Source organism: Cervus elaphus, chromosome 12 (assembly GCF_910594005.1).
Source record: "Cervus elaphus chromosome 12, mCerEla1.1, whole genome shotgun sequence".
Taxonomy (NCBI): domain Eukaryota; kingdom Metazoa; phylum Chordata; class Mammalia; order Artiodactyla; family Cervidae; genus Cervus; species Cervus elaphus.
In genome coordinates this window covers 42,040,532-42,055,800 of record NC_057826.1, presented here as the reverse complement: position 1 = coordinate 42,055,800, position 15,269 = coordinate 42,040,532, and the positions used below count along the sequence as shown (strand labels likewise).

General features: G+C 44.7%; 1 protein-coding gene across 1 annotated transcript in view; it reads left to right on the top strand.

The window, feature by feature from the left end:
• The window catches only part of TNFAIP8L3 (TNF alpha induced protein 8 like 3), a 42,123-nt gene extending 29,079 nt beyond the window's left edge, over positions 1-13,044 (top strand). Inside the window, exon 2 of the mRNA XM_043919247.1 lies at positions 11,525-13,044. Coding sequence (XP_043775182.1) covers positions 11,525-12,087 — 563 coding nt within the window. The 3' untranslated portion in view covers positions 12,088-13,044. The remainder of the gene's footprint in view (positions 1-11,524) is intronic.
• The last annotated feature ends 2,225 nt before the right edge of the window (positions 13,045-15,269 follow it).

Below are 15,269 nucleotides of genomic sequence, written 5' to 3'. Positions count from 1 at the left end.
GAAACTCCAATACTTTGGCCACCTCATGCAAAGAGTTGACTCATTGGAAAAGACCCTGATGCTGGGAGGGATTGGGGGCAGGAGAAGGGGATGACAGAGGATGAGATGGCTGGATGACATCACCGACTCAATGGACATGAATTTGAGTAAACTCTGGGAGTTGGCGATAGACAGGGAGGCCTGGCGTGCTGCGATTCATGGGGTCACAAAGAGTCGGACAGGACTGAGTGAACTGAACTGAACTGAACTGAAGACAAACTGAGATAATGAGCTGGAAGAGCTCACAGCTGACCCTGCCAGATTTCTTCACCTGAAATGATGTTATTTCAAGGCCCAGGGATTTTTTTTGAAATGAAAAAGAGTCTTCATCTTGAAGGTCGTTAAATGCTGCTTTTAAAGTGTACTTATTCAGTGTCAGGTATTACAACAATCTGAAGCTGCTTTCCTATGCAGGCACCTTGTTTTGTCCACCATTGCTTTCGTATATTCTTTCTCAGCATGCTAAAACAACCAATACAGCTAGGAAATTTCATCATGTCTGGCCCCCCGCAAAACACTCAAATCCTCATTCCTGATTGCTAGATGAATGAATCTCTAGGACTGAGCAGCCACCCAGGGCAAAGCAAAAGTCTGTGACTGATCCCAGGCCTAAGCCAAGGGCAAGATTTTAAGGGCACCCCTTCCCTGGTGGCTCAGATGTTAAAGAACCTGCCTGTAATGCGGGAGACCCAGGTTTGATCCCTGGGTTGGGAAGATCCCCTGGAGAGGGGAATGGCTACCCACACCAGTATTCTTGCCTGGAGAATTCCATGGACAGAGAAGTCTGGCAGGCTACAGTCTACGGGGTCTCAAAGACTGTGAGACGACTGAGCAAATAATACTTCACTTTCTTTCAAGCCCTAGCTAGAGGCAGGACTCAGTGTGGGTAAAGAGGGGCTATTGCGATACCCTGTCCCCTGCTTTTGGTTGTCTCTGACAAATCAGTCCTTCCTCCTTCTTCCTTCCACCCTCCACCTCAGCCCTTTGTACCCAAACCTACCTGTCACTTCCTACCCTCATTCTAAAATAATCCGTTTTCTTGGTGGGGAGGTGGACCATGAAGAGGGAGAGAAGCCCTAGGAGGGCTACAATGCAGCTCTGATGTGATCCCCAGTAAGCAGTGAATAGAGACTATACTTTAACGAGGAATTTGCATTTTAAAGGAAGAACCTACTTATCCCCCAGGATCTTTAATTGGCTAATTATTTAAGGAAGCTAAGTCTTTTCACTGTCAACTGCTTGATGGATAGGGACTGGGTCTGAATGGGGAAATGGGAAGCTCAGGGTAGAACACGTCAAGCCGGAGATGCCCGCTGCACAGGCTCGTGTGACCGTCTCCACCCAGATGCCCCCAGGACCCCTAGAACTCAGCATGCTCAGGCCTGAAGTCATCCTCCCCACACACGCTCTCCCAGATGCCTGTTTGAGTTGGTGGTGCCTTAATGTCCCCCACCCCACGTCTCCCAAGCTAGAAGAAGCACTCAGCCTCACCCCTGACTCATCCATCTCCCCCAAAGTTACCCAGGCTGTTCTTTTGCCTCTTACCCTCACCCACAGTACAAGCTAAGATCAAAATCACAATGTGTCTGTCTTGCTGGGCTTCCCAGGTGGCGCTGGTTGTAAAGAAGCTGCCTGATATAAGGGAGGAGAGGAGACCTAAGAGACACAGGTTTGATCCCTGGGTCGGGAAGATCCCCTGGAGGAGGACATGGCAACCCACTCCAGTAATCTTGCCTGGAGAATCCCCATGGACAGAGGAGCCTGACGGGCTACAGTCCATAGGGTTGCACAGAGTCAGACACAACTGAAGCGACTTAGCACTCAGCACTCAGCGTCTTGCAAATTGCCATGGCTTCCTACTGCCCTGGGGGATATCTTGAGGCAAGTGCAAGTGTATGAAATCCATACTTCAAATAATCTTACTAGAATTTTTGAAATTTTTATAGCTCATTTCTTGTCTGATCTGATTAAATCATTACTTTTACCTTATAATTTGGCTGTGGAAAACCTCTTGTGATGAGGAAGATAATCATCAGCTCTGCCATGTTCTTGCTACTTACTTGTGCTGGCATGATTGGTATATTGTCTTCAGACCTCAGTTTTGTTTCTTGCAAGAATCTTTTGAAATCATTGGTCCATTTCATAATGGTTAGTTTGCTGCTGCTGCTGCTGCTGCTGCTAAGTCACTTCAGTCATGTCCGACTCTGTGCGACCCCATAGACGGCAGCCCACCAGGCTCCCCCGTCCCTGGGATTCTCCAGGTAAGAACACTGGAGTGGGTTGCCATTTCCTTCTCCAATGCATGAAAGTGAAAAATGAGAGTGAAGTCGCTCAGTCGTGTCTGACTCTTAGCGACCCCATGGACCGCAGCCTACCAGGTTCCTCCGTCCATGGTATTTTCAGGCAAGAGTACTGGAGTAGGGTGCCATTGCCTTCTCTGAATGGTTAGTTTAGTCAGAACTAAATAATATAAGCAGTAAGTCTATTTAAGCAAGCACACACAAACATATGCCAAAATAAGCCAAAACTGCTGAAATGGAACAAAGAAATGAGAGATACATACTGAATACTTTCCCACCCCCTGGGGAATAGGGGCATCTTCTCCTTCCTTAAACTGCCACACACCAGTGGGCCCCAGGGTCAGCCTGAATGTTAAACATTAGTAAAGCTTAATCTATCTCATTAGAAAACAAGGAAACAGAAATAAAATTCTAATGTTCTCATTTTTCACACCCCTTCCTGGTGCCTGGTGGAGGCTGCTGCCCTTCCAAGCCATGGTGATCCACCCATGGGACCCACAAGCTGCTTGCTTCTTATTGCAGGTGGTGGAAATTTGGAGACCTTGGGTCTTCTCATGGGCCTCCCAGCTGGCTCAAGGGGTAAAGAATCTGCCTGTCAGTAGAGGAGACGCAGGAGACATGGGTTCAATCCCTGGGTCAGGAAGATCCACTAGAGGAGGAAATGGCAACCTGCTGCAGTATTCTTGCCTGGAAAATCCCAGGGACAGGGGTGCCTGGTGGGCTATAGTCCATAGGGTACTCAAGAGTTGGACACGACTGAGCTACTGAGCATGCACGCACACAGGAGTGAGCCCAGGGGCTCTGTCCTCAAGGCAGGAGAACATGACTAGTATGATCAGCTTTTCTGGGTGCCTGTGCAGGTGAGCAGAAGATGGGTGCTCATCGTGGAAGTTCACATTCAGAGTAGTATGTGGGGCTGCTCCGTCTCAAGGAGACTTGCTCAGACTTTATTTCCAACAGCTAACTTGGGAGATGGGGATTGACATATACATGCTATTATATATAAAATAGATAACTAACAAGGACCCACTGTAAAGCACAAGGAACACTACTCAGTACTCTGTAATGACCTATATGAGAAAAGAATCTAAAAAAAGATTGGCCATATGTGTATGGATAACTGATTCACTTTGCTATACACCTGAAACTAACACAACTTTGTAAATCAACTACACTCAAGTAAAGCAAACAAAACAAAACAAAAACCCAGTGAGGCGTAAGTGATTGAGCGCCAGAAACCTGGACAACCACAGATCACCCTCTGCCCAGGTCTTACCCCTCCTCGCGCCCTGGGGACTCTCCTCCCCCCTTCCTTGTACTCTGGGCCTCCTACTTTGACAGATGGTGCTTATTAAGCACCACAGATTGTTTTTCTCATGGTCCCCTCTCCACCCCTAACTTCTACTTAACAATTTTTAGCCTACTCTCTTCCTTGCCATTTTCCTAAGCTATTTACAGAAGTGAAGTGAGATCATGTGAGCGCTGGCTATTACAGATAATTTTATAATTTTGACACAGCTATCCATACAGCCATACATGTTTTACACACACTCTTTAATCAGAGGTAGAGAAGTTACCGAGTCCTGAGAGTAAGAAGAAAAGAGCCGAGTCTGTCCCCCAGCCCCTCTCTGCCACAGCACATCCTGGGTTGATGCCCAAGAGCTCTTCTCTGGGCTGTAGCTGACAGCTGAGAGCCTGTCATCTTTCATAACCATCGTTTATTTTTCCCAGAATGTATCACCTTGCTCTCACCATGATGAAGCTCATCTGCCTCTTTTCTGCCCACTCATCCTTCCTGCTGTTTATCACCACCAGCTTGGCATTTCACCATCCAGGAGAGCCTAGTGTTTCTAGAAACGTGGAAACATCACTTGTGCTACAGCTAAACATCATTTACAGAAGCATCAGCTCAGACTGGCCCCAACACTTCTCCATGTTGGGGCCCATCAACTTTTCCAGTAAAGGGCCCACTCAAATTACCTTTGGCATTCTCTCTTCAAACTAGTTCACTCCCATTGCTATGCCATTCTCCCAGCAGAGTTCTGGTACTTCTCCTTTCCTTGTAATGTTCCAACGGTGCTTATTCTCAGAGCACTGGCTTCATAATCTTTTTATTTGAGCTCCTTTATCAATCTTGGTTTAAGGAAGCTCCTGTTTTTTTCTACAAGGATGGACTTTGCAGCTGTCTCAGTCTCATCTCCTTGTGCGAGTCACATAAGCTGCATAATCACCTTTCTATTTCCATTCTCAGAGATTCTCAAATACTGTAAACAATCCATTACTTTTCTTGGCTGGGGAATGGGTACTGTTGTTGAAACATGGTTAAGAGAATTGTCACTGACTAAAAGAGCCTTTTTAAGGCTTGTATGCAGGAAGAAGAGAATAGTTTTTGCCATGACCTAGCCTAGATCTTCTTGGTGTTTCCCCCAAACAAACACATGCACACTAGTTTGACCTGTTTTCCCGGGTATTCCCAGGGCACTCCTGACCTTGGCTTCCAAAGTTCATGCTCTTCCTCTCAGTCGGCAGTGCTTCTCCCTGGTGAGTCGCCAACATGGTCCCCCTGCAAAAGATGGAGACAGAAGGATGGGCAGAAGGAAACAAGTCCAAGATAGCCACATGCAAAAGTCTGTCCCAAAGCAATTATCCTCCAATTAAAAATAAATTGAAAAAAAAAGTCTGCCCCCCCCCAACCCCCGAGCCCTCCCTTGGTGCACACACTCTCCCTTGAATCGTGTGCCTGTTGGAAAGAGTATTGGCTCTCCAGCCCTCCCCCTGGGAGTTGTCAGAGTTGACCAGATTGATGTCTTGATGCTATTTCATCAAATAAATAATAAAACTACACAGGTATCTTTACTACAGGGCTTTTCAGAGCCTTTAATAAGCTGTCTGGTGTGGCACAACATCAAAAGCCAGCCACAATATATAGTCATCTACAAACTCATTTAGCTGACCACAAAACCTTCTCCCCTGCAACATCTGACAGGACCAGTGTTCTGTAAGATACATGTTGGGGCATGCCGTGATTGGTGGGTCCTACCTTCAGTAGGTCGGAATCATGCTAAATGTTAGGGAGCTTGTGAGTGCTGGCCCTCCTTCTAAAGATTTTAATACTGACAGTTAGGAGTAGAGTGTGGGAATCTGCCTGGTTGCTGTTTTTTCTTAAAGCTTCTCTTCTAATTCGATGATCCGTAATCCCTCTGCTCTAGCCTCTTGATTGTTAGGCTTCAGAGATTCAATACCTGTGACCCTCCTGAGGGCTCAGCATAGAAGCTTGTACCACAAGTCCCTTTGTAGGTAAATAACACGTTCTTTTACAAGAGAAATGGCTGAGAACATATGTGGGAAACCACCCAAGGCCTTTGTGATTTGGGGGAAATTGCTGGCCTATTTCAATGACTTTAGAAACCACCTCCTGATACTGTAGCCATCCCCACCTATCCACATTCAAGTCCACCTTCAGAGCCCAGAATTTCCACCAGCTGTTCTCACTCATGCCAATTTGGGCTGTTTCACATGTTAAAGTATTTTGCTTCATTTGTCTCTACCCTGCCTCCCTGCAGGACCATATTCAGAGTAGGACTCAATTAATATTGGAGAAAGAGGGGAGGACGTCCCCCACAGCACTTCTACAGAGTTGAACAAAGAGTAAATGCTCAGTAATTGCAGAGAAACCAAGGAACAAAAGAAACCTTGGCCCAAAAGAGACCAAAAACAGTTAAGATTGACTCTAGAATTAAGAAGCAAGCAAAGAAGTGTGGTATGTGTGGCAACAAGAGTAAGCATCTTACCCTGCTGAGATGATAGCAACTTCAACATTGTTCATTTTTTAGGTCAATGATCTATGTATCATTAGTGGCTCAGGAAGAGGCCAAATTGTCCCATTTTGCCTGGGCTTTTCAAATTTTAGCACCAGAAGTCCACCATACAGGAAACCCCTCAGTCCTGGCAACTCAGGGCGGTTGGTCACTCTACTCAAAAAACACAGTTTGGTAACTAGATAAAACTGGGAAATGCTTCACCACACTCTGGGCTTCCTTAGTGGCTAAAGTGATAAAGAATCCACCTGCCAAGCAGAAGACATGGGTTCAGTCACTGGGTTGGGAAGATGCCCTAGAGAAGAAAATGGCAACCCACTCCAGTATTCTTGCCTGGAAAGTCCCATGCTCAGAGGAGCCTAATGAGTCCATGGGGTCAAAAGAGTGATAGAACTTAGTGACTAAACAACAACAACATTTCCACACTCTACTCACCTGAATTAGTTTCCTACAGCTGTTATAACAAATTACCACAAACTTAATGATTTCAGTTCAGTTCAGTCCCTCAGTCCTGTCCGACTCCTTACGACCCCATGAATCGCAGCACGCCAGGCCTCCCTGTCCATCACCAACTCCCAGAATTTACTCAAACTCATGTCCATCGAGTCGGTGATGCCATCCAGCCATCTCAACCTCTGTCATCCCCTTCTCCTCCTGTCCCCAATCCCTCCCAGCATCAGGGTCTTTTCCAATGAGTCAACTCTTTGCATGAGGTGGCCAAAGTATTGGAGTTTCAGCTTCAGCATCAGTCCTTCCAATGAACACCCAGGACTGATCTCCTTTAGGATTTAAGACTATATAAATTTATCGCCACACAGCTTTAGAGATCAGACATCCTGAATGAGTTTTATAGGTCTGAAAACCAATGTGTCAGCAGGGCTGCATTTTTTCTGAAGGCTCTAGGGGGTAATCTGTTCCCTTGCCCGTTTGAACTTCTAGAGGCCGGCTGTGTTCCTTGACTGATGCAGTTCTCTCTCCCATCTTTGAAGCCAGACATTACATCCCTTTGATCCTCTGCCCCCATCATCAAGTCTTTTTTCTGACTCTCTCTCCCTCTTTCACTTATAAAGAGTCTTGTAATTGCATCAGGCTTACTGGCTAATCCAGGGTAATTTCTCCATCTCCAAATTCTTAACTTAGTCATATCTAAGAAGTCTATTTTACCAGGTAAGGTAGTACATGCACAGATTCCAAGACTAAGATGTGGACATTTTGGGGATCATTATTCTACCAATTATACCCACCCATCTCTGACAGCTGATAAAACACCTTAATATATTAAAGAAATATTTTTAAAGTCTCATAGGAAAGAAATCTGTTTAATATTGCTTAACCTAGTGTTTTCCAAACCTTTTTGATCAAGAAATTCTTTATTCAGGGAGTATTATGCTAAGTAAAATAAGTCAGAGAAAGACAAATACTGTATGATACCCATTATACATGGAATCTAAAAAATACAACAAATTAGTGAATATAACAAAAAAGAAGCAGACTCACAGATATAGAGAATAAACAATCGGTTACCATAGCAACCTTCTTCTGGAGAGGGAGAGAGGAGGGACAAAACAGGGGTGGGGGATTACCAGGTATAGACTATTATGTATAAAATAAGCTACAAGGATATATTGCACAACACAGGAAATTTAACCAATATTTTATAATTATGGAGTAAAACTTTAAAAAAAAAAAAGAAACTCATTATTCCTCCAAAAAGAACAGCACTTAACATCTCATGGAACAACACTGCTCTTACAAAAGAGCAGGATTCAAATTGGTGTGTGCACCATGGTGAGTCCAGAAACTTGCCATGCGATGAGCAGATGAGGAGAGTTTTGAGGGAATCGATATCTAAGTCCAACTCCTCTTTCTCACTTCAATACTCTTCTAAATTCAACTGTCAGAACAACAATCTGAGGTCAAAGCGCAGTGATCCTTCCTTCTTTCCACTGGTTCCATCATGGAGTTCCCACCCATAAAGAATCTTATTGGAACAAATATCAATACATTTCACTGGGGTGCAAAACCTGGTCAAACAAAGTGATGATGTGCCCCTACTGATCTCACTTGGAGGTACATGTCCAATAAAACTATTTTCTATGTTTAGTATTTATAACAGCTTAATACTTCTACCCAAAATAATTAGAATGATAACTTTTTAAGGAATTTTTTTAAGGATTGGAGATTTTGATCACTAGAATTATCTTTTAGTTTAAATTTCAATTTTTATGTATCCTTTGGTTATAGAGAATTATGATGTCTTGATTAAATAAAACATTTTCAAGCATAAAAACAGATACTAAGTTAAAGTTCTTTAGATGTCATAGATATACAATTTTAAGTAGAAAAAAGAACAATGTTGCAGCTCTCATTTTTAAAGGAGAGCTTGCTCCTGTCATTTTCAAATGGACAATAATGGATGTTATATCACTGTGGTGTGTCCTGTTTACACTGGACACTTTTAAAAGAATAATTTAACACATTGATTTTAAAGTATCAATATTTAAAATATCTAGACATGGAATATATTTTGAAATTATAACTGTTTAACCATAAGGTGAAAAATAACTCACTGTCAAGTTAAAAAATATGCAAGGAGGTACTCGTTTTTCAAAATTCTTATGGGGATATAAGAACAAAAGGTGTGATGACCCCTGCTCTGGGAAAAACTATTAAGAATGCTAGTGGTAAAAAGAACAGGGTTTGGAATCTGGCTAGCAAGAAAGCCTCGGTACAAACATCAGCTTCCCGCAGCTCTCAGCGATAAAACCATGAAGTGCCTGGCTCAAGCCAGTGTTCCCTCATTCAACAATAGCTGCCAAGGGCCACCTGGGTCCAGGGGGCCCACTGAGTCCAGTGGGGCTTGGACACAAACCCCTGCTCCCATAGAGCTTATATTCCATCAGACACATAGTTAGTTGGTCAGTTGCTTCTGTGCTGTATTTCTAGAGTGCTTCTTCAAATATCTTCTCAATTTTGGGGAACTGTGTCTACAAAGAAATGACTCGTTTTTTGATATTCCAGAACAGATCCATCTGGATTCCATTGTTTCCCAACAGAATATCCACCTAAAGAGGCATACACTTATTTTGGTGACAGAGCCAAAGCTTAAAAGTCTTTAAGTTTCTCCTGTGGAATTGACTTCAAAGCATGAAGCACAATCTTTTAAACATCCTTAATGCTGGTAAATATTTGTATGGGGAGGAGGAATGTGATGTTTTGGGGACAAAGGTTATCTACACAAAGATCTGATGACCATGGTAGATGATCAGACTGGGCAGGAATATTCTTTGTCTCCAGCTCTGGAAGAGCATTAATCTCAGAGTAAGGAAAAGTCAAAAATTGATGTTTCTTCCCTTCACACTGAGGCTGAAGGGAAAATCCTGGCTGTGTCAGGGTCACTTGCTCTGAAGTTACTTGAAGAATCTATGTTCTCAGACATTCAGGAGAGCCTCCTGGGGCCGTGGGAGACCCATGGTCCCTGCTTCTTTAGTCCTACTGATCCCACTTTAGTGACCCCACTCTAGGCCATGCCCCTGGGGCTGACGGCTGGAAGAGGTCCGTGAGCAGGAGTAGCTGTCCTGGGAAGACCCAGGGCTGAGCTGGGAGGGAAGGAGCCAGTCCATGAGGGGGCATATGGGTGGAGGAAGAGCTGGGGCCTGTGTCTGAATTGTGTTTGACTATTTACTGAGTCCATGTTTGTGAGACTTACGCACCCAGGGATTAATGACATTCCATTGAGGGGATGAATCAGGGTGAGCAGAGGGGGTGGGATTGAGATGGGGAGGGGCCAGAGAGGATTGCAAAAGCTGGCGTGTGTGGCCATCTGTCTGTCCATGCTGCCTGTCACTTCCATGTAGCCACAGAGTGCTGGAAGAGAACTCTTGGGATCCTAGAGGGCCCTCAGTTCTCAAAGGGAAATTTATTCTGCAGAATTTCTCTAGCATTTAACTTAACAAATGCCATTCCATCCCTGTGCCCAGAACTGAGCTAGGTGCTGTGGGAGATGCTGTCTCTGTCCTTAGGCAACTTGACTCTCCTTGGGAAGATAAGAATGATACACATACGTACTGTTGAATGAAGATGGCCAATGGGTTTCATTTCATATACCAGTGTCAGCTAACTGGTAACTTCATGGAGTATTCCATCCAGTCTAAGACCCCATCAATTATAAGAGGCCATTTTATATGCTTTTAAGAAAGAAGAAAATATTTACAATTAAATTACAAATGATTGCTTTCTTACAGCTTAGAGTTTTGTGTCCAATTTCTTATTAGAAGATTCTTTTTAGACTTACTTATACATAGTGTTAAGCTTCCCTGGTGGCTCAGAGGTTAAAGCTTCTGCCTGCAATGCGGGAGACCTGGGTTTGATCCCTGGGTCGGGAAGATCCCCTGGAGAAGGAAATGGCATCCCACTCCAGTATTCTTGCCTGGAGAATCCCATGGACAGAGGAACCTGATGGGCTACAGTCCATGGGGTCACAAAGAGTCAGACATGACTGAGAGACTTCACACATACATCGTGTTATTTCCTTTAACATATATTGTTCTTTCATTTATAAAGTGGAAAGTATGGGAAATAAACTGGGTTTGGTTTTTCTAAGTTTCCTCATATTCAGGGTACTATTGGGCTGAAGCATCTTTGCTCGGAGCATTGATGTCTGTGTTTCCCACACAGTGTAGTTCTCTGTCATCAAGAGCATTGGTGAGGCAATATTTCTTTCAAGAGTACTCATGACTTTTATTTCAAATCTGTCTCCTATTGTGTAAATTGATGCACACACAGGTAATGCAACCACAGCACAACTACCACCTGGCAACATTGACTATAAGACAGATCACTACTTCCAAGATATCAAATGTGAAAAAAATACATCTTAAGACTCAATGAATACGGATTCTAAGACTCAGTCGAAAAACACTCCCATGATTAACCACCCAGGTCTGTCCTAGGAATGGGGTTGGCACTGGTGCTACATTCTTATCACTAAGCAATAATTTCCTCCTGTAAATTTGCAAAACTGAATGGTTTCCAGTACAATAATTATTGTAGGGAATTCTCCATGAGCAAATAGATTCAAGGAGTCTTTCTGCATAAAGTAGGTCAAAAGGATGAGATCTGGCCTGGACACGAGAAGACCATGTCCAGAAAGGAAAAGGCATGATTTAAAAGGTTCAAGAAGGTAAACAGGCATATCATGTGGCAAGGATAGTGGAGTAACCAGGCTAGGGTGTGGTTTCATAAAAGAGTCATGGGTTATGAAGGCATGAATTTTTGCCCTAAGTTCAAGTTAGCATATTTCACTTCTAGAAACTTAATCAAAGGTTCTCCTATTTATATAACTTTTATTTTTTTTTCTTACCATAGGTCCTGATGTTTTTAGTTCAAAGAACCTTGCCCTTCAAGCCCAGAAGAAAATTCTGAGCAAAATAGCCAGCAAAACTGTGGCCAACATGCTGATTGATGATACCAGCAGCGAGATCTTTGATGAGCTCTACAAAGTCACCAAAGAGCACATACATAACAAGAAGGAAGCCCACAAGATCATGAAAGACTTAATCAAGGTGGCAATCAAAATCGGGATCCTCTACCGGAACAACCAGTTCAGTCCAGAGGAAGTTGTTATAGTGGAGAAGTTTAGGAAGAAGCTGAACCAGACCGCCATGACCATCGTCAGCTTCTATGAGGTGGAATACACCTTCGATCGAAACGTGCTCTCCAAGCTCCTACACGAGTGCAAGGACCTGGTGCATGAACTGGTGCAGCGACACCTGACACCCAGGACCCACGGACGCATCAATCATGTCTTCAACCACTTTGCCGATGTGGAGTTCCTTTCCACCCTTTATAGCCTTGATGGAGACTGTAGGCCCAACCTCAAGAAGATCTGTGAGGGAATCAATAAACTGATAGATGAAAAAGTCCTCTGAATGCCTTCCCTCCTCCTGGACTTCGCTGCATTCATGTTACAGCACCCAGTGTGTTCCACATGAGAATCAGGAAAGAAGAAGAAACCCTTGTCAAAGATGCCTGTGTCTGTCTTGTTCATCCCTCTGATGTTGATGCTAGATTGAGCTCAGGTGTGTTTATCCTCTGAGCTATCTGCTGAGGTATGTACTTAAAATCTCCTCTGTTTGCAAGCCCAAAGGACATCTCACCTCTCCTGAGCAGAAAAACCACCCTGCTCACCAGGGTGAGCCCAGTTCACCTTGTGGAGTGGAAGGAGCCCTGGACCAGGGGTCAGAGTACATAGATTTGGTTCCCAACTCCATCAGTTATGACTTTGTTCTCTGGATCCTGGAACCATTGTGCCCACCTGCCTACCTCCCGGGTTGCTGTGAGGATCAAATGAGACTATGTTCATGCTTTTAATAACTCTAATATGAGGTCTTACTAGTTTCTCTTTGGCATGTTGTGGGAATCAACCTGGATCTAGACTATCAGACAGTGGAGAAAAGAACAATAGTTTCTAACAGGCTGGGTTTGCAATCTGTGTCGAGATGTGCTGTTTCAAACACACAATTTCATTCATAAAAATTAATCCAAAGGTGTGAAAAACTATAGCAGCAAAGTGGAAAAATGTTTTTCAAGTCTTAGATGTGCAGGTTTATGGTTCTGCAGAGGGGAACTTTCTGGGGGGTGGGGGAGTAGAGAGAGAGTTTCCCACACACAAGGCAGAAGCAGAGGAGAACTGTGCTCACCCTGCGCCTGTGGGATGGGCCTTCCCCATCCAAGGGGCACCATCCAGGAGGCACAGGGAGGGTTTGTCCCAGCATGCACAGGAGAGTTGGGCTGAATGAACCCCTGTCTGTCTTTCTTGGTCTTTCACAGTCATTTTGTGCTGTTTATTCTGGTTTGTTAATAAATTGGAATTATCCTTCAAACAAGAGGTTTTCGAGTTGTGATTCAAAAATCAAATTCCTAAAAAAAAAAAAAAAAATCAAATTCCTTGGAGTTAGATATGATATTAAGAATGATGGGATTGAAAGGAGGGAGAAAATAAAGAGTAAGAGCTTTGCACTCAGACCCTAAGGCAAAGTACCCCTGGGGAGCAGGTACAGGCTGAGACCTGTGCCTCTGCTCAGTGGGGAGCTAGATATGGACATTGTGACCTCCTTCCCCGTGTGTCTTAAAGCCTCACTTTCACACAAAGTATTTACTGCCTTATAATGTTGTCTGGAGGATATCACCTTAAAAGACTTGCCCATCCAGCATCACCTCTGTCCTGTTATGCTTCTCTGGTATCTGATGATAATGCAAAAATACTACATTAGCTCAAGCCCCATGATTCATGCCCCTGCCCCATGGCCTCTCTCTGGCAGGAGCATCAAGAGATGGTTTGTGGGCGAGTGTGAAAAGATGGCAGCTGAACCTACTGTGGCCATTCAACCCCAACCGTCTCCCATGTCAACATCAGCATGTTGCATCAACAACAAAGCATCCGGTTAAGCTCTTCAGCCACCAGCACTCAAAATTAGTTCATAGGAAAGATGTCTAGTGGGTAATAGGGAATAGGTAGTCAGCCCCTGTCTTCCTGTTTGACAAGCGTGGCTCAGCCCCTCTTCATAGTCCCAAGGACTTAACAGTGATGGCCTGTGCACATTTGGGCTGGGGAGGCCATTGGTCATTTAGGCAGTGCCAGTGGAAGGGCTTCCCTGGTGACTCAGTCGGTAAAGAATCCACCTGCAATCCAGGAGACCTGGGTTCAATCCCTGGGTCAGGAAGATCCCCTGGAGGAGGGCATAGCAACCCACTCCAGTATTCTTGCCTGGAGAATCCCATGGACAGAGGAGCTTGGCGGGCTACAGTCCATGGGGTCGCAAAGAGTCGGACACGACTGAGCGACGAAGCACAGCACAATGAAAGCTGCAGGTGACAGGCTCCTTCCTGCCCACCTGCCAACTAGGCAGCAAGCAGCCCAGCACTAGCCAAATTTTCACATATTGCTCTCCATGACTGCCTTGGTGTACTCGTCTGGTTAAGCACCACATTCTAATATGACGGGGTGGTTCTAGAAGCAGGTTCTTTTTCACTAAGTAGGTAGACCTACCCAGAGAGCTCAACCTGCCAAAGGAATGGGTAGAACTGTCTCTTCTCCATCTGAGACAGCAGGGAAAGAAGGCGGGATCCCCAGTCACAGATGACTGCAGGTTCTCCCCTCTCCAGGCATCACAGCATGGTGCGGGCACAGCGGAGCTGAGCAGGTTCTGAGCCACCAGCCTCAGAAGGAGGGGTCCTCCTTGTGCTGGTCAGAAAAGGATCAGCACTTCCACGAGCAGATCTCCGCAAGCACAAGGCAGTGTGGACCAAAACATTCTACCACCTCCGGCTTCCCCACTGAGACAGCCAAGCAAGGGGCACTCTACCTCAAGGCCAGTGGTGTGTGTCTCCATCTTATCAACAATAGCCACAGGGAGCTGAGCTACCCAGGCATAAGGAACCCACCACACCTCTAAAAATAGTCAATGTCTACCCTCCGTCCCCAGTATACCTTTCAAACACATCACTGGCATGTAAATTCAAGTGATGAGTGAATTTCATCAGCCAACTAAAAAGCTACACATTTCCAATATTTTACATAACAATCTAGTGGCCAAGCAATCTCATTACTGGTTTATCTGACGACTCTAAACATGTCACTTAGTGCCCCTAGAAAGCTGTTTTGGTTGAAAACAATGTGACAGAGACCAGTAGATGCTTTTAAAAACAAAACTCTTCAGATGTAACGTTTGTGCTCAGAAAGTGAAAGTCACTCAGTCGTGTCCAACTTTTTGCATGGACTGTATAGTCCATGGAATTCTCTAAGCCAGAATACTAGAGTGGATAGCCTTTCCCTCCTCCAGGGGATCTTCCCAACCCAGGGATCAAACACAGGTCTCCCACATTGCAGGCGGATTCTTTACCAGCTGAGCCACAACCGAAGTCCAAGAATACTTGAGCGGGTAATCTATCCCTTCTTCAGCGGATCTTCCCAACCCATGAATTAAACCGGGGTCTCCTGCATTGCAGATGGATCTTTACCAACTGAGCTATCAGGGAAGCCCTTGTGCTCAGAACTTTGTACTAAACTTTCAATAGCAAGAACCCACAAAAGCAAAGTTATGATATCTAC